General features: G+C 40.1%; 1 protein-coding gene across 1 annotated transcript; it reads left to right on the top strand.

Moving 5' to 3' along the window:
- Positions 1–414: 414 nt before the first annotated feature.
- On the top strand, positions 415–26,990 carry LOC127624439 (patched domain-containing protein 1-like). Its single transcript, XM_052099260.1, has 3 exons — positions 415–846; positions 2,732–3,212; positions 25,327–26,990. The coding sequence occupies exons 1-3, from the start codon at positions 415–417 to the stop codon at positions 26,988–26,990; spliced, it is 2,577 nt and encodes an 858-aa protein (XP_051955220.1).
- The last annotated feature ends 764 nt before the right edge of the window (positions 26,991–27,754 follow it).

Raw genomic sequence — 27,754 nt, 5'->3', positions numbered from 1 at the left:
GATTCAAAAACGCATTCGGTGTGAATGGCCCCTAAGGGTTCAGAAGCGCACAGTCGCGCGTGTTCTTATAACGAGCCCCCACCCACCCAACATTTCCCCGTCGTGCCTCCTTCCATCCACACAGCAGCACATGGTTACAATGAAGCCCATAAATCAGGCGCCTCCGATCGAATAGTCAGAATTAAGCACACATGCACATTAGACCGCGGCCGGCTGCTGTTGCAGCAGAAGAAGACGCGAGGGAAACCGATCAGTGCTTTAAAAGGGGGGAGGGATGGACGGCACGAGATGAAACCGAAAAGGCTGTATAGTGATCAATATCTGACTGTCTTGTTGCAAATCGCTGCAGTGCTTCACACAGGTGGAAGACTCGACTCTTCTCATACGGACTGACTGAACGGGAGCCACATGCACATGTGCTTCGTGGGAAGAAACGGGGCATCATCTGCTGCAAGCTGGATCTGGAGGAGGATGCTGCGGCAAGTGATACACAGAGGGCTGAAAGGTTCTTTCTACTGGCTGGGTTTGTTCGTGAGCAGGCATCCGGTTTTCTTCCTCACCGTCCCCGCGGTCCTCACCATCATTTTTGGATCCACGGTGGTGAACAGGTTTAAGCCCGAAACGGACCTGGAGATCCTGGTCGCGCCGACGCACAGCCTCGCGAAGATCGAGCGGAGTCTCGCCAATAGCCTCTTCCCCATCGACCAGTCCAAACACAAGCTGTACTCGGACCTGCACACCCCCGGCAGATATGGCAGACTCGTTCTGCTGGCTAAATCCGGGGGAAACATCCTGGAACTGGCCGAGCAGGTGCTGCAGGTGCACAAGAAGGTCCTGGACATGCGTGTCAATTATAAAGGCTTCAATTACACTTTCGCGCATCTCTGTGTCCTGAGCCACCGGGACAAGAGATGCCTTCTGGATGATATCATCACAATATTTGAAGACATTCGGTTAGCTATTCTCTCTAACAGCACTTTTTCCAAGGTGCCTGTCAGCTACCCGAATACAACATTAAAGGTAAGGGGCATTTATTCACATTTATTACCTTTATTTATACAGTGGCTGCTGCTGTTGGAGTACAGTGGCTGTGTTTCGAATCTAGTGCTGCCTAACAAGACAGCATTTTGGATCGAGCTTTTGAGACAAATTGGGTGCTGGAACTTTAGAGTGAACATTACATCTACAATAGGATCTAAATATATTGCGACACTTCCCCGTCAATAGTTGTGAGCCGTCCATACCGGGTAAGCCCTCATAATTATGAGTAGACTCCAACGCTGCTGTATTCTTAGCCGGTATGTGCAGGTTTTGAATCAGCTGCATATCAATCACTGCACTCTAAGGATACTGGTGATGCAATGTAAACCTTTTCAATAGAAGACACCTACAGAATTTGTGAGACTGCCACAATCACTTATAAATGACTTAGATGTTTTTTTTTAATTCTTTTATTTATTAAAGGACACACTGTACCTTGTGTGTGGTTCATTGCATAATTGTCGAACTTCAAGTGTCTGCCACACAAAAAGAAATTCTCTGCATAGCCCGTATATTGTTGTACGAGACCTATAACACAGTCTTTATCAAAATGCTGCAATTCTCAGACAGAAAAGACTAAATATAACACAGTTCTAAACCAAGCCTACGTCTGCCAATAAGTAGGAAGATGTGTGTGAATGAGGCACTTTGTGTGGCCTCTGAAAAATGGAGTCAGAGCTCATTCATATTGTGCCAGTCCCTTTTCAGAACATCTTGAGGCTGTATTGTTGCATTCAAGGCTGCAGCGTTCCCTCACAGAGCTAATACAGCTCATTTTTGGATGCCCCTGCAAAACTGAACATATTGGGATACACTTCCATTTCTGGAATGGTGGGGCACCCAGTCTATATTCTCTGGATTTTTTTTTTATAATTCTGTCATTGTTTTGTTGCAAAACCAATGTCATTTGACTGTGGAGATTGTCCTAACACATTTATCAAGCTTCATGATATCAGCTTGTTTTTGCTTTTTTTGTGTTTTGCTTGTCTGGCATTTAGCTTAATGACACTAAATATTGAAGTGTCAATATTTCAATACTTTTAGTCCTTGCTTACCTGGCATGCTTAAATTTAGTCTAGCTGGCTAAGAAGCCTTTTTTGTTGTTGTTATGGATGACCATTTTAATGCATTGTTGATGTGTGTTAAATACATTCAAATACTAGAACACATCTGAAATAAACAAAGCCGCTCATTCTCCAAGTCACACATTATAATAATTTGGTATTAATATTAAAATGTGGTCAGGAATCCACAACAGGATCATTGTACTCGTCTCGTCATTTTACAAATGTATAGGTTAGAAATATACAGTAGGCCTGTGTTGAAGTCTGTATATTTGAGTAGCCTATTAAATGAACAAAGACTTGATGTAATAAGATTGTTGCTTTTATAGCTAAAATAAGACAGAATGTTGAGCTATTTGTTTTAAATTGTTGAGTGGTGCATGGCTTTTGTAGGTAGACATCTATTTCAACTGATAGACATATTTTTGACAGAAGCTTGTATCACGCTAGTTTTAATCAGCTTTAACCAGCTTTTTTCAGGTGTTCCAAATGTATAAATTATTAATTGATTTTCCATAATTGCAAATTACACTTGTCAGATTACATTCACATTGAATACAATTTCACTCATAACAATTTGCGCTTATCAATAGAGCAAATTAGTAACTGGTTTGTTTTGCCACTAGGATGGTCGTGTGTCTTTTATTGGCCATCAGCTGGGTGGCGTGGCCTTGTCGGCAAATAGCCGCGATCAACATGTCAAGTTTGCCCGCGCCATCCAAATCACCTACTACCTCCGCAACCTTGGCCCAGTGGTTCAGGACATCATTGCTGAGAAGTGGGAGAGTGAATTCTGTAAGCTGGTGCACCAGCTGGCCACAGACAGCCAGGAGCTGCTCATCCACTCTCTTACATCCTTCAGCTTATGGCAGGACTTCCACAAAACTGGCGTGCTGGCCAAGAGCGAGGTGCTGGTCAGCTTGGTGCTGGTGCTCCTGGCAGCCATCATCTCTAGCTCCATGCGGGACTGCTTGCGAGGAAAGCCCTTCCTGGGCCTATTGGGTGTCCTTACCATCTGCATCGCCAACGTGACAGCAGCTGGGATTTTTTTCATCTCAGACGGGAAGTTTAACTCGACGTTGCTGGGGATCCCCTTTTTCGCCATGGGTAAGTGCTGCTTTGTTCGTAGAGAGACTGCGGGTGATTGCATGCAGGATTACGATAATTGCTGTGTGACTCCTCAAAGGGGTGGGGGTGTAATTGTTTTTCGCGGCAGTCATCAGGGTCAGTGCAATGGGCTTTGTAATTACAAAAGGTGAATCTGGGACACTATGAAAAGAAATGGAAGATAATTAGAGGCAAACATTTTTGGAATACAATGGAAAAATCTCTGAATGTTTGCCTGGAGATTCCATGATGATGTTGAGAAATGTCAGATTAATATGACTATAAATTGCTGCTGCATTAATATGATCTACAGATGCGGCATACATTTTAAGAAATATTCCGGTGTCAATACAAGTTATGCTCAGTTGACAGCATATGTGGCATAATGTTGTTTACTACAACATTTTATTTAAACCAGCCCTTCCTTTGCTTTAAGGGAAGCAAAAAAGTTACAGGGAGGCACTTGGATGTGGGCTACTTTTTGGAGGGCTTAGTTGACAGGAATCTCTTGACAAGACACGTAGTCTTGATCTGCATGTATGTCAATCCAAGGAGTGACTTAAAATAGCAAACATCTTCCATTGCACCAATATTTATAGTGTAAAGCTGACATACAATATGATTTTTTTTGTTTTTGATATTAACTTTTTAAGTTAATAAGTAATAAGTCTTTTTATCAGAATTAGTTCTCTTTCTTTCTACTGTTCATGCATTTTGGGCGAATAATGAGGAACAGTCATTAATTTCCGACAGTGCTGTGTTCTTTCTAGCTTGTTATTTTTGTGGACCCCTGTGTATACAGAATCTTGCAAGCTAAAACAAGCTCTGAAATTTAACGAACTCCGATTTAACATATCTCACAGGTGTGGAAAACACCCATAGATTTTACACCTGTCTAGGTTACATTAGATGCCCTTAGGTGACGACTGTCACAACCTTCAACTGAGTGGAACTAATTAGCTTCAAATTTAAAGCGCATTAATTTGTGTGCTCCTGTGGAGGTAGATTCATGATTTTCTCAAAACAAGGATATACTGTGTGCAAAAACACAATCAAAACCTGCAGAGAATAACTGCACAAAGTAGTCTTATTCTCAGTCTGTCATTGCAATGTTCCTATGATGGCAATAATATGAGAAGTTCTGTAGTATAAAGTTTCAAGTTTCTCAGAGAAGTGAGACAGTAGTGAAAGGATGGATAAGAGATTTTCTTTTACAAGTAATTGATCGGACTGGGTCAAGTGCTCACAGAAGAGATGCATCTTTGGATGTTTATTGAAACATCTAAGCATACAAAATAAACAGACTTATAAATAGATAATATAGTTTTACAACAAGTAATTGAAAATAAATTCAAATGACTTTTTAAATGATTCTTGTTCTTGTATCATTTTAGTTGTTGTATACAGTTACAGAAGGTCATGACCTCTGAGGTAGGTCTGGCCAACATTTAATGTGTTGAAAACTAGATAATTTTCATGCTAGGTATATTTCCTGGTAGATAATTGAACATATCTACTAGTTGTCACAACAGTAAAAATGGGATTTGGGCTGATAATGCTTTTTTTAAAAGGCACCAAATTGTACCGTATTCATGGAAAGTGCCAGCAGTGCAGCAGAACAATCAACCAACAATTATATATAGCTTCCCAATTTAAAAAATAGTAATATGGTTAGTAATGAGAATAAAGTGATGTAACTGATAGATTTAATGGTCATACATGTTATTGTGGGGTGTGTGGATCAAAGGTAATAATGCTTGCCATGGTATAGTCACTTTTTAAGCTTCAGCCAGCCATTTATGGTGTCTCTGATGATGTAGACCCCACAGATGCTCATTCTTATTGCACAGCTAGTCCAGCATGAAAGATGAATTGCTCTTTGACCAGTGGATTTTTAGCCCTTAACAGAATACTAGAGGACATGTGATTTACTGTGCTTTGCATTTGGACTGCACAGGAAGGACAATCTGGAGAAATAGATTTTTCCCGCCAGCGAAGATGAATGGTGACACTCTACACTGCATATCACAATGTGCAGAGGTGCCCCTGGGGACACATGTGGTTTTGTTGGAATGGCAAATTGACATGGGATTCTGCAAAAGTTTTTTGTTTGCTTTTGTTTGTAAAAGTGAACATGGATTAATAGAATCAGAATAAACACTCATAAGTGATTAAGTTATTGAACCAACACTAAATATGTATAAGTTCAGTGGCCCCAAAAACTATCTGGACACCTAAGCCAAACATATAATGGACTGTATGAATTCCATTGCATTAGATAACAAAATATTAAACCAAGTGGCATTTAATTTTCGAGAAAGACAGTACACTTTTCAAGCAAAGAATTTCACGGAAAGAAGTTTGTTAGGATTTAAATTATGTTTGAATTATTTTCACTGTTCAAAATGAAGACAAAAAGTATTTGAACATTTTCAGGTTGTCAAACTTAGTGGAACATAGTTAATTTAATGAACTGCACTCGTGGTTTCTCTGCTAGGGCACCTGTGTGAACTTGAGAGGAACTGATTCACAAATAGACTGTGTGAATATCAAGTACTGTAGAGTTCTGCAGAAAACAATGACTGATCCTGGCCCTGACAACAGACTTGCCAGAAGATGGATGCTCTACAGAAAATAATGTGGGTCACTTGTCTGAGACAAAGAATGGAGAGCATGCTATAAATTCAATTAAAGTTCTAAGGTTATTTTTTTATACACCTACAGCACATGGCCTATTTATACAAAGATTTGATTCCTGCAGCAAATATTAGCAGCATAATGAATGCGAATGCTTTGTACTTCTGGGACAAATAACTGGATATGAAATCAATGTCAGATTGCCCACTCACATCTTGATCCCAGAGTACATCAAGCTATTTTGCTCACTCTTTACTTATAATGACCCCTGATCATTGAAATTATGGCAATTATAAGGCTAGTGCCTTTCTTTTTTTTTTTCTTTTGTGTAACACAAAAGTAGAAACTTGTTTTTTCTTGGCTTTATCATGGCAGTTTTATAGTGAAGTAAACAATAGAGGTGCTAAAACATGAATTACTTTTATTTCCTTTCACACAAATCATGAATAAAATGGCTGATTATCAGTTTATGAACATTTACTTGCCCTTTCCCTTACACAATGCTATGTTATGACATCTAAACACTTTTACTATACTGCATGACTGTAAGACAAAACGGGCCCCATTTTAAGAGAGAAGTTATCCAAAATTCATTCATGCAAAGTTAATGGGCATGGCCATGAAGTTTTGGTATTTTTGTTGATGCATGCGCTAAATCTATGCGCAAGTTTGTTTGGCAAAATTGTGCACACAAAGCATTAATGGGCTGGGTCAAGTGCAATTTAATTCTTAGGTTCTTCTCTGGTAATTACACCATCAGCGTCATACTATATAGTCAATTTTCTATCAAGCATCAATGATATAAACAAGGACAGCACATCCATAAGAAGTTGGTAGTGTAAATGGGCTGTATGCATTGAAATGGAAGAATGGGAATATGGCGTGATATGAGCATGAAGCGATCGTCTGTGTTCCGCAACTGATTTCGGGTCATGAATAACATTTAACATGCGAGTAAGGGCAGCCGGTGGACTTTCTGGTGCCCTCCTAGGGTAAGATGGTGACCCCCTAGAGAGTTGGTGCCCTACTCAGACCGCGTAGTCTGCTTATAGGGAGCACCGGTACTGCTTATGCTGTTTTGTGCATGATTAACTGTGTCCTTGTTAAATATCAGTCATATTTATATGACAAATGTGGTTCTCGACAGAATTGGATATAGGCTCCATTAAATTGTAGAGAATTTAGGGATTATTAATCATACTGATCAAGTGACACACAAATCATAGCAAGTATTAACAGTGATTGTATCGGCCTTTCAGGTTAGGCTGTGGAATTTTGCACGCACTTCACTTCTGCCGGACGGTTTTGCTTTAAAAATTTTATACATTTATTGGAAAACATATTATATATATATATATATATATATATATATTTAAACCTAAACCTAACCAGTAGTGTGTTAAAAAGACATTAGACTTATTTTGCACTGAGAATAGAGGTGCTTCTCAAACATCTTAAATGCATCTATTGTATTATATAACATACTACATTTACAAGTCTGTTTACATGTGGTTAAACTGCATGTTATCTCAACTAATAGAGCTTTGCACTTGCTGAAGGTCAGGGTACAAGTCCTGAACAGCATGCAACTGAAGTTGAAAGTTTCATTGAATCACCACTAAATTACTTGGTGGTTGCAACAACTGCGGTTTTCATCTTGCATTTGCTTTTTAACACACTACTGGTTAGGTTTAGGTTTAAGGTTTAGGTTTGGGAGGTAGGTAGGTTTTGGGATTTAAAACTCAATAGAGCATTAAAAAAATGTCATCTGTTTGGGAGAAAATATAACTCACTTTTAGCACCACACAGTGGACATTCCAAATTGAAACTGATTCAGAATGAATCCTTAATCCCCCTGTTTTGGTATTGGAGGGAGAAAAACCTTGCGAGGAACTAGACTGAGCTCGGGGAGCCCATCCTCCTCTGGTAATGAACAATAATTGTACATATGCCAGATATTATATAGTTACATTATGAGTGTAATTTTACCCATATGTTTATTGAAATTATTTAATTATTTAATCATATGTTCGAATAGCAAGACAATGTCTAAAATGTAAAGATTATGGTTTTTTTCCAAGAAACCACTTGAGCTAGTAAATTTCTTTGAATCACATTATACAAAGTGCATGCACTGATATCTGCTGTGAGCCATAGTAAAAGTCTATGTGTGTGCGCAGTGGCACAGTCACTCCCCAGCACGTCAGTCCTATTGATCGTGCTCATTTAGGGCCACAAACTGTGGAACAGCTTGTGCTTTGGGATGCAGCTTGCAATTCTCTCCATGCAGGCATAATTGTGCCTGATCATGGCTAGCACACTCACAGTGCCTGGGAAGCAAGACCCCATCTCAATCACTATTCCACAAGCAAACACATAGACCACCAGCATTTACAGTAGACCCAACAACTTAAAATATAGTGGATGGGGTGATTGCAGATTGAAAACTAGGCATGTTGAATGTCATTGATTTCCCTCCATGCTAGAAGGCAAATGCAAGTCATGGGGAAGAGATTAGGGGTCTTACCAATGAACTACTTATCACAAATGTCTTCAAGCGTCACATATTACATGCTGTTAAGCTCATGGCTGGACAATTTGCCATTGTCAGGAGGAAGAATCATGAAGAGAAAGGTTTCAAGAGGCACATCCAAAGCCAAGGGTAAATTTTCATTTGCATAGATTGGTCAGGCATGATAAGAGACCACTGAAACGGTGCTTGAATGGAAAGAAATAGAAAGGACATACAGCCATTCTTCACTTCACTTAGTTATTAATATTCCAGTCCTTATAGACGTTTCGTGATTTATGTTTCACATGGTTTTCTGATTGAAAATTATGCAAGGTTGAAAATTAAGGGTACAGACTTTATCATTTAATGGTTTGCTTCAAGTGGAATACTTTCTGCATGTTGGATTGAAGCTGTTTGAACGTTACTATAATTTCTATATGAATAAAAATGCTTCTAGACCACAAAAAGGAAAAGTGCAGTTTTTTAGTGTTTCAGAGGTACAAATGTTAGGAGAAATATATCTTCCAGTGAAGGCCTTGAAGTCAGTCGTATGCTGACAGTGGCATGTTTTACACTTGAATGAAATACTGTCATAGGTTGTAAGGTACACTCTCCCATGTGTTTATGTGACTGAAGCCACAGCATATTGGCTAGAAAGTGAGTGACAGCAAGGGTGATCAAGAACTATTCAACTATTTTCAAGGAAACTGACATGCTGCTTTCCATTTTAGACTGATATATTGTTCAAAAACACTGATATTACATAAACATTTTTATTGAATTAGAATTACTTTATATGCATTAGTGTTATCTTATTGATTATAAAATAGCCTCTTTACTGTACAGCGAAACTTATAATAAACAATCAAATTGTCCTCCAAGTGGGTTTGAGGTCAGGTTGAGTGTTGTTTACAGACTAAAGCATGTGGCCCCCAGTTTATGCAGGACATTTTGTTCAGCCCATTTTAATGGAAAAGAAGGCCAAAAGAAGGATCTGAATGTTTTAACTATTCGAGACAGATTGAAGGCCTAGACTCTTTTATTAGTCTATTTTAATGGACTGTCTTTTTCATTTGTGAATAGTTTGTTCTTCCATTGAATCAACTTTAAAAACACAAGGATAAGAGATGAGCTTAATACATTTAAGACTAGTTCTTTTGATTATGTCCTATTGATCATTTGGTGAAAAGAATTAAATATAATAAAAGTTTTCCTCATTGCATTATGAATGTGAAGTTCGTAACGGAACATGTTAATTGCCACTGTTTTATATGCATTAGAATATTCTAAAATTAACTTGAATTGGAAAATCGCCTGATTAGATAAACAAAAACGTTAACCTAATTGCCATTAAGGTTCTTGAAATTTAAATAAGACAGCTGGCATATATGTAAAATTTCCTTTTAATTAACAGAATGTGTTCATTTTTCACTGTTTGTGTTTACATGCATAAGAATATTCCTATATTAATCTGAATTTGGTCATCTTCTGATTATGTATGATTCATAAATACACATTAACCTGATTGCCATAATTAAGTTTCCTGAAATTTTAAAAAGACAGCTGGCATAAATGTAAATTTCCCTTATAATTAACAGAATATGTTAATTATTCATGGTCTGTGTTTACATGCATAACAGTTTTCCTATATTAATCGGAATTTTGTCATCTTCTGACTGTCATATATATATACATTAAAGGGGTAGTTCACCCATAATGAACATTCTCTCATCATTTACACACCCTCATGCCATTCCAGGGTATGACTTCTTCTGCAGAAACACAAATTATGATTTTTAGAAGAATATTTGAGCTCTGTGTGTCCATACAATGCAAGTGAATGGTGACCAGAACTCAGTAGGTCCAAATGCACATAAAGGCACCATTAAAGTAATCTATATGACTCCAGTGGTTAAATCCATAACTTCAGAAGTGATATGATAGGTAAGGGTAAGAAACAGATCAATATTTAAGTCCTTTTTTACTATAAATCTCAACCTTTGACCAGACCAGTAAGTGGCTGGATGTGAAAGTGAAAGTGACTTTCACACTAGAATGTAAAAAAAAGTACTTAAATTTGTATCTATTTCTCACCCACAACTATCAAATTGCTTCAGAAGTTATTGGTTTATCCACTGTAGTCATATGGATTACTTTAATGTGCATTTTGGACCTTATGTGTTCTGGTCACCATTCGCTTGAATTGTATGGCCCTACAGAGCTGGAATTCTCTTCTAAAAACCTTTGTTTGTGTTTTGCAGAAGAAATAAAGTCATACACATCTGGGATGGCATAAGGGTGAGTAAATTATGGGACAATTGTAATTTTTGTGTGAAGTATCCTTTTAACCTGATTGCCATAATTGCGTTTTCTAACATTTGATTAAGATAGCTCCCTTATAGTTAACTTTCTTTAAATGCATAAGAATATTATTTTTTTCCTCCCCCTTTTCTCCCCAATTTGGATTGCCCAGTTCCCAATGTGGTCTAAGTCCTCGTGGTGGCTTGGTGAGTCGCCTCTTTCCGGGTGGTGGAGCACGAATCTCAATTGCCTCCGCGTCTGAGACCGTCAATCATCAATCGCGTCTGAGACATCTGATCATGTGGCTTGTTGAGCGCATTACCGCGGAGACGTAACGCATGTGGAGGCCCTTGCTATTCTCTGTGGCATCCACGCACAACTCACCACGTGCCCCAACCACACATTATAGTGACCACGAGGAGGTTACCCCATGTGACTCTACCCTCCCTAGCAACCTAGCCAATTTGGTGGCTTAGGACACCTGGCTGGAGTCACTCAGCACGCCCTGGATTCGAACTTGAGACTCCAGGTGTGGTAGCCAGCATAAATACTCACAGATTTACCCAGGCCCCCGCATAAGAATATTCTTATATTAGTTGGAATTCTGTCATTTTCTGATTATGTGTCATATAAAGATGTTAACCGATTGCCATAATTAAGTTTCTTGAAATTTGAAAAGACAGCTGACAAATGGCTCTAATAATCTAACTTATTTGTCAAGATAACAATATAATATAATAAATATAAATAAATATATATTCAGAATATGTATTTGTTTGTTATAATGGAATATTTGTTTATATTTGCGCATGTCCAAAAAGTAATCCTGGATGCTATTTGGTACAGGCAATTGAAGAAAAAAAAAATCAAGCAAAAGAAGAAAAAAATTTTGTGAGTGAAGAGGGAGACACAGACACTAAAAATGAACATAAATCAATGTACAGACTGATGACATCACTGTTACATTTTCATGGCCTACATTTAGCTATTTATTGCACTCTACTCTAGTGAGCGCTGTTGTCAATAGCATAAAGGGGAATCATCAAGTTGATTAAATTACTGTGCAGCATTATTAAAAATGCAGCATAATAAATGGCCAGAGTGAGAATCTTTAATATCTCCAGTAGAGAATAGCAGGAAAAATAATGTGTCTTGTTTATTTGGATTACTCTGTGAAAAAGTGGTAACCTGCAATTCTTTGAGCTATTTGTTGAGCTTTGTTTTGGTGTAACCTAATGTATTCAGTTTGATTCAGTGATGTCAAATAATATTTTTTACTTGAATCAAACCAGTTATTTTAGGATAGCAATTTTTTCAGTGTAATCTCATTACTTATAAACAGGAATATTTGAATAGCTGTGGAGCATGTAAACCTTTTTTTTTCTTCAAAATACAGGCTTAACCAGAATATAGACCTTAATTAGAAGATTATCATGTACCTGTAAAAATGCTATAACGTTGTTGCAAAATAATGTTATCACTCTCAATAAACGGGTTGAAAACTGTTAGGTTTTACAACAAACACCTCTCAACAATTGCTGTAGAGTCACCAGCTGAATTAATGGGGTCCACTCCAATGAAATTACACTCGAGTAACTCAAGCCCTCTACTGAGACGAGATTTACATATGGTGCTTTTGCATTAGCTTTTTCATTAGCACTTGCAGATGCAGCAGATGTGTGGTGCTACATGAAGCAGCAGCCATTCAATACGACGATTCTCACTATGCCAGAAGTGTCACTCCAGTCTCCATCTTCTGACACCCATAATTTGACTGGCTCTGCAAAGCACTCTGTTTTCTATATAGGCATAGTTTTATGCACATTGCACACCTTATCCTTTGCAGTGGGATTAACGGTGTGTTGTGATGTGTGCCGTGTTAAGCTAAGGCATGATCGCTGTAAAAGGAGATGCTAGTTTTGGGCACTTTTGTAACAGCGTTTTTATGCTTATAATATCATGCAACAAAATAAGGGGTTAAAACGCTTTATTCTGAAAGGTTTTCTTTTTCTTTAAAAGCTTATGTATAAATACAAAATTAAAATATTCTGAAGTAAATTGTCATGACATTTGCAAAAAGGAAAACTGTTATTTTATGCATGCAAAGAAACAATCTCGATCATTATTGCCATTACTCAAAAGAATGGTGGTGGTACCACTTTATATCGATGGTATCACATAAAAATACCATGTGATGGTTCTAAAAGATTAGTGTATTAATGTACTATAGTATGTGTCTTTAACCTTTTTCAATTGAAGAACCCCTTGGTTGAGAGAGACGGACCAGAGACCCTCTTTTACATATTGTATAAAACTTGCAGTGAATGACTTTTGCATTTTAAACCTGGGCTTTAAAAACACGATCAAACAATAATGGACAGACCCCCTGCAATATCACCACAGACACCCTACGAAAAACCCTGTACCATGGTACCATATTTCAAAGAATTCTAATGTATTATCATTGAATATGATATTGCTATGCAATATTTTTATGATCTTCTGCTACAACAGGACATGCTTCATGAGAGTTGTACACAGGGTCCGCCCACAGGGTGTTTTCTTGCAGGTGATGGATGTGTTTGCAGCTGCACACTGCTGAAGTTTTAAAGCAGTAATTTTGTTTAATGACTCACTGCACTGCAGAGAGAGGTGATGCAGCACTCAATATTGAAGCTACAGCCTCACAGTAGCTTTTCTCTAGCTGGAACTGTCCACGGGAGGCCTGTGACAAACTGTCCTCTTAAGCTATGTGGAGTGTTGTACCTGTCCAGCAGCACCTAGCGACATGAGGTACTACCCTTTATTCGCCACCTTAGCCCTTGTGAGACTTGCAGTGAACATTGCTGTTCAGCTCCCTGAGAGTTCCTTGAAAAGCTACGTGCACACTACAGAAAAATATGATGGTCAGCCCTGTTTTAGAGTGCTATACTGCATCATTTTCTTAATTTGTATTTTTGTTTTATTTCTCAGTAACCATTCTTAAAACAAGACACATTTACTTTCAGGAATATTTCACACAAAAATTATAATTCTCTCATTATTTACTGTATATACCGTCTTAAAATCGTATTACTTTCTTTCTTTTGCAGAACTCAAATTACGATATATTTAATGACGCATTCTGTTTGTTTTTTTTACATACAATGTAAGTCAGTGGGGTCCAAAACTTTAAAACACCAATGATACGCATAATACGACTTGAGTGGTTTAACCCATGTCTTCTGAAGTGATTTGACCGCTTTAGGTGAGAAACAGACCAAAATTAAATGACAAAATCCTTCAAAAGGATTACTCTTATGCTCCCTTTATTTCTTTTTCACTCTTCTTTTTCAGAGTGTAAAAGTTTTGGACCCCATTGACTTACATGGACATAAGCAGAAGCAATAAAATCATATGAGTTTTAGACGGTGTGAGTACATTTGAGAATTATCCATTTTTGGGTGAACTATACCTTTAAGAAGAGGAATTAAAATTTGGAGAGGTTTATGCTTAAAAAAATTATTTGTCTAGGGGGTAAGAAAAACAACTTTTACTCTAGAGCTGCTCTCATCAGTTTTGTGGTCTGGACCGGACCCAAAAGACCCCAAAAAATTAAAAAGGCAATTAAAGCTACTGTCGTATAATTAAGATTTGATGAATGAATTTTCATCTTGAGTGGAATTGTTTATTGAATAATGTTGTGTCAGATGCAACTTTCTGGTATTATGGAAGGTGGCATTTTTTATATAGTATTTACTTTGTTTTTCTTTCATTTCTTTCATCTCTTTTAATGTTGTTATTTGTGGCTATCACAGGAAGAGAAAAGGGGCTTGACTTTGGTTATTTGTTACAGACCTTGTTTAAGCCGCTTCAGTTAGATGTTGTGTGAACTGGACAATTTAAGATTCATATATTTTAGTAAATACAGTTGTCAAACTCTCATTGTGTTCAAGTAACCAAAGTCGAGATGTCCATACTCGAGATGTTCTCTCGCTGTTATAATGAATTCAGTTAATGTTTATATATGATGGTGCAAAGTGGTTCCTCCAGTGCTGTAAATGTGTACACTGTGTGTTTGTCCTCCTCCTTACTTGGAGTGTCATTGGTCGGCCATGGGTCACCCCCCTCTGTGTGTTCAGGGGCATTCAGGGTCCCTGTGGCCTTTTAGAAATGAGTCTGGTACAGTAAAATGATCTTATATGTTGTTGAAGGGGTTTTATTTTAAATGCTCAGTAATCTCTGTCCTAGCCTGTGATTTATAACAGGAGGAGGCCTCCCTAGTGCCAGCTCACAGCTTTGAGCTTTCAGTTAAATGCACTCAGTTTGCTGCTGCACTCCTTGACATGTCAATCTTGTTTCAAGATGTCAGTTTTCCAGTTTTCTTGCATTAATAAAAACATTCACTCCTCCAGTGGTCCTGATTTAATTTAAACCCTTGAATGGATGGAACCCTTTGACAGAGCTTGTTTGAAACTAAATCTTACAGTAGAAAACATGACATTTTGAGAGAAAGCTTTCTTTAGTATTTGCAAATTTTCACCAGATAGACAAAAAAATTACTTTTGGGTAACAGAAATGGGGAATTAAACAACCTAGTCTCATAGAATGAACGTTACCATAACAACATTTTAGCAAACTCACTTTTACGTACTGAATCCTGCATTTCGTTGCAGATTCCTTGTGAAACTAACACTAGAGGTGCTACAACAAGCTGTGCGTTTTATTCACTTTCACACAAATCACAACTACAACGGCTGATCATTATGACTTTATAACCACTTAATTTTCACACTATTACTTACATACAGCTACTGTATGTTATGATATCCAAACACTTTTACTATAACACATAATTTGAAAAGCTACTCATTTTGACACTTGTATTACAGACTCACCAATAACAACACTTATTCCAAATCCTATGTGTGATTAGCTTCTGCAGTAGCTCGCTTTATAAAGTGTTGCACCTTGGACTCAGGAGTCTCCAGTTCGAAACCAGTCAAGCTGACACATGAGACAGGAGTGTCATAGAAGCAACACAAAATGACATGGTTGCTTCAGAAAGTGTGCTTTTCATTTAGCATTTTGTCATTTAGGTTTAGGCTTTGGTTAAGGGTAAGGATATCTGTTTTGTGTCTACCTCTCATTTGATTTTAGATCACATTTGTTTAGGTTGAAGTTTTATGTTAGGGAGGTACATTTTACTCATTAAAACGAATCGGTTACCTAACGTAACCTCGGTTCTCTCTAGATGAGGGAACGAGTATTGCGTAAGCTAGCTTACGCTACGGGAAAGATTCATCTTTTCTGAGATATTGAAGCCAAAAATGTATCCTTAATTTTGTATCATTTGTCAACGCAGTGCAGCAACTGCAGACCTTGAGTGGGCTAGCTAGCGAGCTCATTGGTTGCTCTGCGGCAACTGCTGCAGACTATAGACGAACTTGGGCGAACTCGCGTCCAATGAAATGGCGGTCTCCATTTGGATATCCCTGGGATAGCTTCCCACGCTTTGAAGCGTAACGCTAGAGGGTGAATGGCCAAATCGCTGATTGCTGCACACAGCGCGCTGAACAGAATGTGTGAGCGCGCTTACTGTGCTTATGCATGACTGCTCGCAGACAGCAGGGACAAGCTGTTCTGTGAGTGACTTCCCGATTGAGGTGAATGGGGAAAGAGTCACATCTGTTAAGTGATGCGCGAGCATAGTCACGGGCATGGGACTTACATACAGAGAAGTGTTTGCTGGCCGTGTGACAGAGCGGGCAGAGAATGGGCACGCGCACGTATTCGTGAGCGCGTTTATTGACTCTAACACTCGAGCGGGCTGTGTCCGCTTTATGTGAGTGGGCTCTGATCGGGACACGGGAAGTGTAATGCTTGTGTGTAGAGGTGAACACTGGATTGTGGGCACATTTTCTACACATAAGGCAAGCGTGCAGTACATGAGTGCAGGCAAGCGGGCAGTATCACCAGCTTGTTGGCTGCTGAATCCACCACTGTAGTAGCCTGAGAGAGGGGGACTGACAGAGGGCGAAGCTTTGACGGTGGTCCGGCCGCGGCGGGACTGAGCCGTCGTTTTTTCAACAAGGCTAGGAGGACTTCGGTTGCTCAGGTTTCAGCGCAACCTTAGACCGAGGCCCGCGGGGGGGTGGCAGTCTGCGGCGGCTGTCTGAGCGCGATCGAGGGCCGCCGCCCTGTCGACGCCGAGAAGTCTGACTTTGTTGAGCTGGGCACCGTGAAGAGGCTCGTGCAGGAGGCTGGTCACGTGGGCGGCCTGCAGAGGAGCTAGCGCGACGCGGCAGGAAGAGGTTCATGGCTTGGGTGGCTTTCTGGACTTCTGAAAAGCGGTCAACAATGCCACTCACCACGGAGCCGAAGAGACCGGTCGGAGAGAGCAGTGCGTTGAGGAACGTGGAGCGCTCTGCTTCTCCCATGTCGGCTAGCGTTAGCTACAGGTGTCTCTCGGTCACAGTCAGCGAGGCGATGCACTTCCCTAGAGCTTGGCCTGCAGCTTTGGTGGCGCGAAGTGCGAGGTCCGTCGCGCTTCTTAGATCTGTAACAGCCTCTGGGTGCCTGCCTTTCTCATCCCACTCCCGAAGAAGGTCCGCTTGGAGGATCTGTAAGACGGCCATGGAGTGCAGAGCAGATGCGGCTTGGCCGGTGGCGGAATAGGCGCGGCCAACATAGGCGGAAGTCGCTCTGCAGGCCTTAGATGGGAGCACTGGCTTAGACCGCCGTCTCGCAGAGGGCGGGCGAAGGTGTGCTGCTACCGAATCCTCGACCAGGGGGATGGAGGAGTAGCCCTTCTTGGTGGCGCCGACCACCGAAGCGAGAGGGGTGGAGACGTGGGAACGGATCCTGGCCGAGAAAGGCGCGTTCCACGAATTTGCAAGCTCAGTGTTTTTTTCATCAGGAAGGGAGCAGCCCGGGCTGCGGGTGTTGCGCGGCGACGGCTCTGAAGAAAGCAGCCGTCGAGTCTGTTGGGAGCCTGCTCAGGGGGCGGTGACCACTCGAGCCCGAGGCGGTCGACGGCCTGTGTGAGGAGGCGTGTTAGTTCCCCTTCGACTCCGGCGCGGGTCCTGCTGGATTCCTGGGCCGAGGAGGAGGCATGGGAGCCTGACCACTCCTCGCTGTCCGAAGCCATGATGGAACAGCCCTTATCCTCCGCCTCATCCTCCGAGATGGCCGCAGGGCGGCAACTGCGCGTCCCGGGGGGGTGGGGAGGGTGAGAGCGATGCTCGAGGGAGAGGCTCCGGCGAGGCAGTCGCTTCTATCACCGGTTCTGGCAGCCTTTGGGAGCGGCACTTTTCCTGCGCGGCGGAACGGAAGGCGGCCGGCGGCTCGGTTCTGAGCACTTCCAAGTCAAGCCCTCAGGGTCGACATCGAAGCTCCTCGCAGAGGTCGCATCCGCCTTCAGCGAGGGCGAGCTCTGCATGCCCCAGTCCCAGGCAGAGAGCGCAGATGATGTGGCGGTCTCCAGCGCTGAGAGGGGCGCGGCATGAAGCGCAAGTGGTGCGAGGCATCTTAAAAAAGACGCTCGTTACTCTTTTGTGAAGTTCGTTAAGAACTAGCTTGCTCTAAAAAAGGATATGTCGCCGGATGGCGTAGCTCGCAGGATGGCTGAAGGTGGCGGAGACGGCCGGCTTCTTCGAGCGCTGTCCAAGCTAGATGCCCTTCGAACGGCGACGCGGCTTCCAGTTCAGCGATGCGAAGAGCTTCGCTGAAGAGATGAAAATCAGGGTTCCAGCCTACGAACTACGCTTATATGCACTCTATCCACGGCCATTTTGGCGGGCTTTGATGCAGTAAGCGCGCAGATGCCTCTCATTGGACGCGAGTTCGCCAAAGTTCGTCTATAGGCTGCAGCAGTTGCCGCAGAGCAACCAATGAGCTCGCTAGCTAGCCCGCTCAAGGTCTGCAGTTGCTGCACTGCGTTGACAAATGATACAAAATTAAGGATAATTTTTTGGCTTCAATATCTCAGAAAAGATGAATCTTTCCCGTAGCGTAAACTAGATTACGCAATACGAGAGAACCTCTCGTAAGAGAACCTCCATCTAATATTCACCTTTAAAATCATCATGAGACCAGGGTGAACTAAACAGGATGGAAAAAGAGCTAAAGTTTTGCCATTGCCCTGTAAGTGATTGAGAGTTAGCTAACATGAGAGTGTAACATAACAAGGTAATTGAATCTTTTAAAAGTTCACCCAAAAATGATAATTTTCTCATAATTTACTCAACCAGCCATCTTAAACTCATATGACTTTAAAAATTATGTGGAACACAAATGAAGACATTTTCATAGTTGATGTTTTTATCCACACAATGCAAGTCAATGGAGTCCAATATTTTCAAGCTCCAAAAAGGAAATAAAGGCAGCATAAAGATAATCCTTATGACTTGTGTGGTTTAATCCATGTCTTTTGGAGTGCAATGATCAGTTTTGTGTGATAAAAACAATTAAACAAATTAATTAGAATTCATAAAATCTGTTGCTAACACCTACTGATGTTGCCCACCAAAAAATGATGCCACTTTTTGGAGGATGATGTCATTAAGGAATAGGCTTTTGGGATGACCCAATGGAGTGTATTTGACAAATTAAAGGTTGCTCTAGCCAGTTGTGCAGTAGTTTTGTCATGTGTCCTATCTCAGCCCTGTTTCATTAGAGACCTTTCGAATTGAGCACATTTTCTTTCGCCCTTGACCAGCACTTTGACGTGTTATGTAGCAGTGATTCATTTCCAGCCCACACTGAAGAAATCACCATGTCATTCTAAGAAAGTAGATGTGAGTAGATATTCATTTCTAATACACCATTTCAGTAGCTCTCCTCTCTCAAAAACAAGGAAAGCCCTCTTCATCCTAGTTTAATGAATGCGATGTTAAAGAAGGTGTGTGTATTTTTTGTTTCATTAAAATAATGAACGTTACATTTATAAAGCGCATTCTGACACTACACTCAAAGTGCTTCACAAAGTGAACAAGGGGTTCTCCTCAAACACCACCAGTGTGCAGCATCCACCTGGATGATGCAACAGTAGCCATTGTGCGCTAGTATACTAACCATACACCAGCTGTAGGTGGAGAGGAGTGAGTAGAGTTATACAGCCAATATAAGAATGGGGATTATTAGGAGGCAATGATTGATAAGAGCCAATAGAGGGAATTTGGCCAGAACAACAGGGTTACACTGCTACTCTTTACAAGAGTGAGATTTTTAATGACCACACAGGGACAGGACCTTGGTTTAACATCTCTTCTGAAGGACAGTACCTTAGTATAGTGTCCCCGTCACTTTACAGGGCAGTTAAGACCCACACAATCCACAGGGTGAGCACCCCCTGCTGGCCTCACTAACACCACTTCCAGCAGCAACCATAGTTTTCCCGAGGAGGTCTCCCATCAATGTACTGATCAGGCTCAACCCTGCTTTGGTTACTATTCTTGAGCTGCATGGTGATATGGTTGCTAGTAATAGTACAGCCCACCACATGGAGCCAATGTTAGACTGGTCAGGAGGATGCTCATGTTTTAATAGCTGACTGATCTCATGAAATTTACATGACCATGACAACAGTTTTGCAATTCAAAATGTACACACTGTATTACATGTTTGGCTGCAGTTTTTCAGTGTAATGTCCAGCTGGGGGTGCCAAAAGCAATTGACATTATGATGTAATCAGATGATTTTTGAGGTGAATTTTAGATTTATGTGGATTTTAATAATTAAAATGTAACTCCCTAACCTAAAACTAATGCCTTACTCGCTCTTAAAGGTACAGTTCCCCCTCTGTCACTCACTCAACATTGTGGCTATGTAGTGACACTTGGGTCACTCTTGGGAGCCCCAAAAACCTCTAATCTTTGAGAAAAAGGCCAATGAGAATTGGCAAGTGGAATTTGCATGCCACTGCCCACTCTGACTCATAATTTCAAAATTCAACCACATGCCACTGCAGTACACCTACTTATTAATGTGATTATTTAATCAGCCAATCATGTGGCAGCAGTCCAGTGCATAAAATCATGCAGACACATGTATGGAGCTTCAGTTAATGTTCACATCAACCATCAGATGGGGAAAAATTTTGATCTCAGTGATTTCGACTGTGGCATGATACTTGGTGCTAGACGGGCTGATTTGAGTATTTCTGTTTTCACACACAACAGTCTCTAGAGTTTACTCAGAATGGTGCCAAAAGCAAAAAACATACAGTGAGTTGCAGTTTTGTGACTGGAAATGCCTTGTTGATGAGAGATGTCAACAGAGAATGACCAGACTGGTTCATGCTGACAGAAAGGCTACGGTATCTCAGATAACCCCTCTGTACAATTGTAATGAGCAGAATAGCATCTCAGAATGCACAATACTCCAAACTTTGAGGCAGGTGGGCTACAGCAGTAGAAGTCCTTGTTGTGTTCCACTTCTGTCAGCCAAGAACAGAAAGCTGAGGCTGTAGTGGGCACAAGCTCACCAACACTAGACAGTTGAAGACTGGAAAAACATAGACCTGGTCTGATGAATATCGATTTCTGCTGAGGCAGATGGTAGGGTCAGAATATGGCAGTAACATCATGAATTCATGGACCCAACCTGCCTTGTCTACAGCCCGGGCTGGTGGCAGTGTTGTAATGGTGTGGGGAAAGTTTTCTCGGCACACTTTGGGCCCGTTTATACCAATCAATCATCGCTTGAGTGCCACAGCCTATTTGAGAATATGGGGTGTCGCTTTCCTTTTCTGCATATTGTAGCGCCGTTTTGCAGCATGTTGCGGCCTGTTCGGCATTATGCAGCGGCCCTATGGCCAATCCGCCCCTGAATCCATGCCATTATGAATTGATGCGGTTTTGAGAGCAATGGGAGGCCCCATTCAGTGTTTGTAGTGTTCCTAAAGTGCTCAGTGAGTGAATGTATATAGAGTCACATTTACATTATGAGACCAGATTGTTTGATAGTGCCACAGAGCCAAAGTGTTAACATTATTCAGGGAAAATCAAACAAAAATGCAAATACATATAGCTTATAGTTATAGCTGTCTCTGCATAATAATCAAGTAGGAGAATGTGTTTTAACATTGAAAATGTTTTATTATTTTAGAATCTTGAAGGTGATAACATAAAAATAATTAAGCAATGCTTAATAAGAAAAAGCTTAGCATTTAAATAAAACTATAAACTTTGTGTGATTTGTTTAAATATTTACTAAATGATTAAGTTGTGGGTATTTAATAATGAAGAATAATATAACAAGCCTTAGAGGATAAAATTGCAGTCTTGGCTGCGTGTGGTAATTCATCCATTCATTGCTTTATGTGATTTGCACAAGCTTTTAATAGATATGTTCTTTGAAACTGAGCCCAAAATGACCTTGAGGCATTAGCTGCCCCTCTCGACAGTCTGATGCTGAATTATTGTAGATGAATTGGCTTCTGTCAGCTGAGTGAATATTGCCTAGAGATAATAAATTCCATGTGATTCCATGTCTATTTAGCCACTGCAGATTAAATAAAATGAAACTTTGTGTTTACCATGCAGAAGAATTCTGTGCAGATTGGGCAAATAATAAATGGACTCACATCATGGATTTAATTAATCTTCTTAATTGGAGAATTTAGAAGAATTGCTCAAGCAGTGGAAGTGTTATTTGTGAGATTGCAGGGTCAGTTGTTAATCACAATTTAAATAGTTTATTAAATCTGTATCTTTTGAAAGTAGTGACCCATGTACCATTTATATGCCTGAAAGTTTTGTTTGTATCAAAAATTGTACTGTATATAGTAGTTTAGGTTTTAATTGCCATTTAGCTGCTGGTTTTTATTCAGGGCAGTTTGATGAAATTGCAGGAACAACCCTTTGAGAGCTACCTGGGACTAAGTGCCTAGCTTAAATGTACTTGATGGTAAAAAAGCAATATTGTGATATTGGTACCTCTCCACTTAGTATTTGGTATTGAGCATGCAATCTTTGAATTAGCAGCTCAGACATTTAGCCACTGGGCTACCACTGGCCCACCACGTACCTCATCTTGCAGATTAATTCACACAGGCTAATGGACTTGTTCTGCCTCTTAATAAAGCTAAAAGCAGGGAAAGACAGTCCATCTAACTCATTACATTGGTGTAATCCTTTATGGTTAATTAGGTTTTTCTCCATCTCTGTCAGGTCAATGGAAATGTATGATTTAGCAGAAAATAGTAAGGGAGTAGCTTTTGTGACATATTCGTGAGACAGCGGGAAAGAGTGTGTAGAGATGAACCATGTTGATGTCATTGATACCAAGTGAAATATTTAGTGGATGGATAAAAGTCAAATGTATTAATATGTTCAAAGGTAAAAGTGTGCACACAGACTAGATCTGATGTATCAGCTTGGGTGCACAGAATACGTTTAGGTGGATGGTAGAAGAGGAAGCTGAATTGGAGCTCAGTTTACAACTTTTAACTAAGGTTTAGTGGTCGACTGAGCAAGTTTTATCAAAATGTACTGAAAAAGTTTGTTGTTTGGAATTGGTAGAATGGGAACAACAGTACCACTGCTGTTAAAGGAACAGTTTATTCACCCTCATGTTGTTTCAAACATGTATGACTTTATTTTTTATATGGATCACAAATGGAGATGTGTTCCTTGTAAATATGTTTAATATTAAACATATTGTGTATGTGTTGTGGCTATACTTCTTAAACAGTAAGAATTTTAACAAAGAATTGGCAATTTTCTTTTTTTATTCTCACTGTTTCAGAAGTATAGCATGATATAGAAGTATAGAACATTATTTTAATGCAATAAAATCACTTAATAGCCTTTTCTGTGAAAAGTTATAGCCAATTTTACATCTTTGTTGCCATGACGATGTAATGTCAACAAAACCTAAAATCCTAAAACGACTGTAAAAATTACAATTTAAACAACATTAATTAATTAATTAAGAATCAATGTAATTGCATTTATACAATTACAAGCTTCACATTTCTGCTTTTAAATGCTCCAAAAATTAGCCCCCACTCCCACTGTAAGTGCCTCACTGTGACCTCATTTTTTGCTTTTGTTAAAGAAAATAATTTTTGTGGTAATCAACATTATGCTGTCGATAAAGCTTAACTTGTGTTGAGCCCAGAACATTCCTTTAAAGACATTTGTTTAGCATTAGGAGTTTAATATGTTGGAATGTATATATGTGTTATTAATATTATTATTATTCCATTTAATCCCAGCTAAATGAAGACATGTATTCAGCTTCTTGGATAGCCCAAAGAAACAAAATGAATACATATTATATATACAGTATACAGTACTGTACAAATGTTTTAGGCACATAAGATGTTTTAAAAAAGCATTTGTCTTAAAAAGTTTATTTATTTCAATAGGAAATATAAATTTTAGACTCCCAACCTATCCCTTTGCTAATTGAATAGAATAGAAGAACAGGGAGCCCTGCAACAGATGGCATGGTCCATACAGAGCCCCCCCACTGAACATCAAGTCAGTCTGAGATTACTTACAGAGACAGAAGCAGTTGAGACAGCCCAAATAGATAGAAGAACTGTGGCAAATTCTCCAAGAAGCTTGGAACATCCTAACTGCCAACAACCAAGAAAAACTGTGTCCAGGTGTACCTAGGAGAATTGGTGCTGTTTTAAAGGCAAAGGCGGTCACAACAAATATTGATTTGGACTTTGTATGATGTTAACTGATCAATGAAAACTATATTTATGGCATTATGTTTGACGATATTCTCACTATGCAAGTTTAAGTGCCTAAAACTTTTGCACAGAACTGTACATATTTTAAGTCAGTTAAAATATGTGCCTGATTCTTATTCACAGCTGGAAACTACTGAGTCAAATTTTAAATGGTTAAGAAACAAGAGATAATTGCAAACAATAAAGTTACATAATTTAATATTGTTTTACTATGTTGCAGTTGTGTAGGAAAAGAAAATGATAAATCAAGAATAATTGCATTTTTCTTTTTTCATTTATTGTAACAATAATTTGAAATCTCTAATATTATAATGGAGTCAGTCAGTCACCTATTCAAATATGAGACTTATATTTCCCACTGGTCACAATTGTTACATATTTACTATGAGCATGATTTATATGACCCAGAGCAATCAGATTAATAAAATGTATCAATGTCAATTTTACTTGCTTCCATGTATGAAGTCTTTACACACAGATTTATATTTCAGAGGAGCACAGTGGAATTAAATGTAAAAATGTTCATATGAAAACAAGACAATTAGCATTTTAATTAATAGTTGACAACTCTGTGTAAAAATTCAACAATAACTGGTTGTAGACTGTTTGTAGAATTGTTACATAAACAATTTTGTTCACAAATGTAACTGGTGTGGTTAAATTGGCCTGGCCAATATATTGGTCCACCACTACTCAGGTTTTATGTACACAAGACAGTTTTGACAGTTTACCCAAATAAGTGCTTCATAACATCTAGTTTTATTCAAGTCAAAATACCTAACTACATAAGAGTTTAAGAGTCAGATCAGGGAGAAATACAGTAGCTCCCTAAGGTAACAATTGCACATTTTGGCTTTTTACCGTGTATTATTCTAGATTGCATTCATTCTAACATTTTTCATGCTGTAATATATATGTGAATTTTTTATGCAACTGTTCAGCATCAAACAGTATATTCCCTCTTTTGTTTTCAGGGCATGGAACAAAGGGTGTGTTTGAGCTCCTGGCAGGCTGGAGAAGAACCAGAGAGAGTTTGCCCTTCAAAGAGCGAGTAGCAGATGCATTTGCCGATGTGATGGTATGCTACACCATGACCAGCTCCCTCTATATCATCACCTTTGGCATGGGTGCCAGCCCCTTCACCAACATCGAATCAGTGAAGGTCTTTTGCCAGAGCATGTGTGTAGCAATCCTGGTGAACTATTTCTATGTGTTTTCATTCTACGGCTCCTGTCTGGTGTTTGCTGGGCAATTGGAGCAAAACCGCTATCACAGCGTCTTCTGCTGCAAGATACCCTCAGTGGAGTATCTCGACCGACAGCCCACTTGGTTTAAGACCATGATGAGCGACGGCCACGACCTCTCTACGCACCACGATAGCGTTCCATACCAGAACCACTTCATTCAGCATTTTCTGCGGGAGCATTACACCGAATGGATTACCAACACCTACGTCAAGCCTTTTGTGGTCATCCTCTACCTGATTTATGCCTCCTTTTCTTTCATGGGATGTTTACAAATTAGGGACGGCTCCAATATAATTAATCTGCTAGCAAGTAATTCACCCAGCGTGTCATTCGCCCTGACCCAACAGAAGTACTTCAGCAACTACAGTCCAGTGATTGGGTTTTACATCTACGAACCAATAGAATATTGGAACTCGACAGTTCAGGAGCACCTCAAGACATTAGGGCAGGGCTTTAATAAGATTTCGTGGATCGACAATTACTTCCACTATTTGAGGGTCGTCAATGTCAGCGCGTCAAACAAAAGTGACTTTATCAACATTCTCAAGACTACTTTTCTTAGGAGCCCAGAGTACCAACAATTTGTCGACGACATAATTTTCTCCAAAAATGGAGATGAGTATGACATTATCGCATCCAAGATGTACTTGGTAGCCAGAACAACTGAGAAGACTAGGGAGGAGGTTGTAGAGCTGCTAGAAAGACTTCGACCCCTCTCCCTCATCAACAGTATCAAGTTCATTGTTTTCAACCCAACCTTTGTTTTCATGGATCGCTACAGTTCCTCTATCATCTCCCCTATTCTGACATCAGGCTTTAGTGTGCTCACCATTCTCATCCTCACCTTTTTCCTGGTCATTAACCCACTGGGCAACTTCTGGTTGATTTTGACCATCACCTCTGTGGAACTGGGCGTCTTGGGTCTCATGACGCTCTGGAATGTAGACATGGACAGCATCTCTATCCTGTGCCTTATTTATACTCTCAACTTTGCCATGGATCACTGTGCCCCTCACCTCTACACTTTCGTTCTGGCCACTGAGCACACGCGGACTCAGTGCATCAAGATCTCACTGGAGGAGCATGGGGCTGCCATTCTGCAGAACACCTCGTGTTTTGTAATTGGGATAGTGCCCCTTCTCTTTGTGCCTTCAAACTTGACCTATACACTGTTCAAGTGCTCCCTTCTCACGGCTGGCTGCACAGTACTACACTGTTTCGTCATCCTACCAGTGTTTTTGACTTTCTTCCCACCTTCTAAAAAGAGGCACAAGAAAAAGAAACGAGCCAAGCGGAAAGAGCGGGAAAGGGAAAGGGAACGGGAGAGGGAGAGAGAGGAAATCGAGTGCATCGAAGTCAGGGAAAACCCTGACCATGTGACCAATGTTTGAAAGGCATGTGTTTGCCCTGTAGGTAGTAAGAAAGCAGGTCCTGTCCACCAGGGGGCGGTGTCACACGTCACTTCACCGGCCCAGAGGTGTCCATGATCAGGCACACTCTCTACCGGGATGACACTCACAGCCCCAGTAATCAACAGCAGTGCGGTCCAGAGTAACAAACCTTCTCACTTGTCTCTTGTGCACCCTTCATCCAGAACAGTGTATAACATCTGCAGCTGCTAGCTTAACATGAATGGTTTTTCTAAGAAGGTTGTCTACATATTGAACTCAAAATGTCCTAAAGTGAAGGCCTATGTTTAAATGTTTCACTCAAACAAGCATGAATCTAAGTAAATTGTTTCCCACACGAATTCTAGATCTAGACAGTGTTTTTGATATGCAAGAGTGGTGCATATCTCTAGCGGTATTCCCAAGGGTATTCATACTATATTTTTGGTAAAAACAGAGCAGAATATCACGACCAGAAATACATTTACTCGCATTTAGCACCAACATGATTCCTTTTGTTCAGTTTTTTCTAAGTGTTGTGCACCTCACGTTCCCTAACTACTGTGCTTATATAATAAGACCAATTCTGCATAAAAATAACTGTGGGAAGAATAGTAGCAAATGGAAGCAGCAATTTTCATTGTCCATCAAATTATGCAACACTCTCCAAAAAATAACAGTTGATCACAGCTGTATCAAATATTTGTCTAGAAATAGATTAACTGAATACAAATTAAATCAACCACACCTTGTACGTGGAAAGTATT

This window comes from Xyrauchen texanus, chromosome 30 (genome assembly GCF_025860055.1).
Source record: "Xyrauchen texanus isolate HMW12.3.18 chromosome 30, RBS_HiC_50CHRs, whole genome shotgun sequence".
Lineage (NCBI taxonomy): Eukaryota > Metazoa > Chordata > Actinopteri > Cypriniformes > Catostomidae > Xyrauchen > Xyrauchen texanus.
Note: the sequence above shows the minus strand (reverse complement) of the source record. Positions and strands in the feature narration are given on the sequence as shown.

Coding starts and splice junctions, on each gene's coding strand:
- LOC127624439 (XM_052099260.1), top strand. CDS start 415: ATGTGCTTCGTGGGAAGAAACGGGGCATCATCTGCTGCAAGCTGGATC. Junction 847..2,731: donor AGAAGGTCCTGGACATGCGT/GTCAATTATAAA, acceptor TTTTGCCACTAG/GATGGTCGTGTGTCTTTTAT. Junction 3,213..25,326: donor GATCCCCTTTTTCGCCATGG/GTAAGTGCTGCT, acceptor TTTTGTTTTCAG/GGCATGGAACAAAGGGTGTG.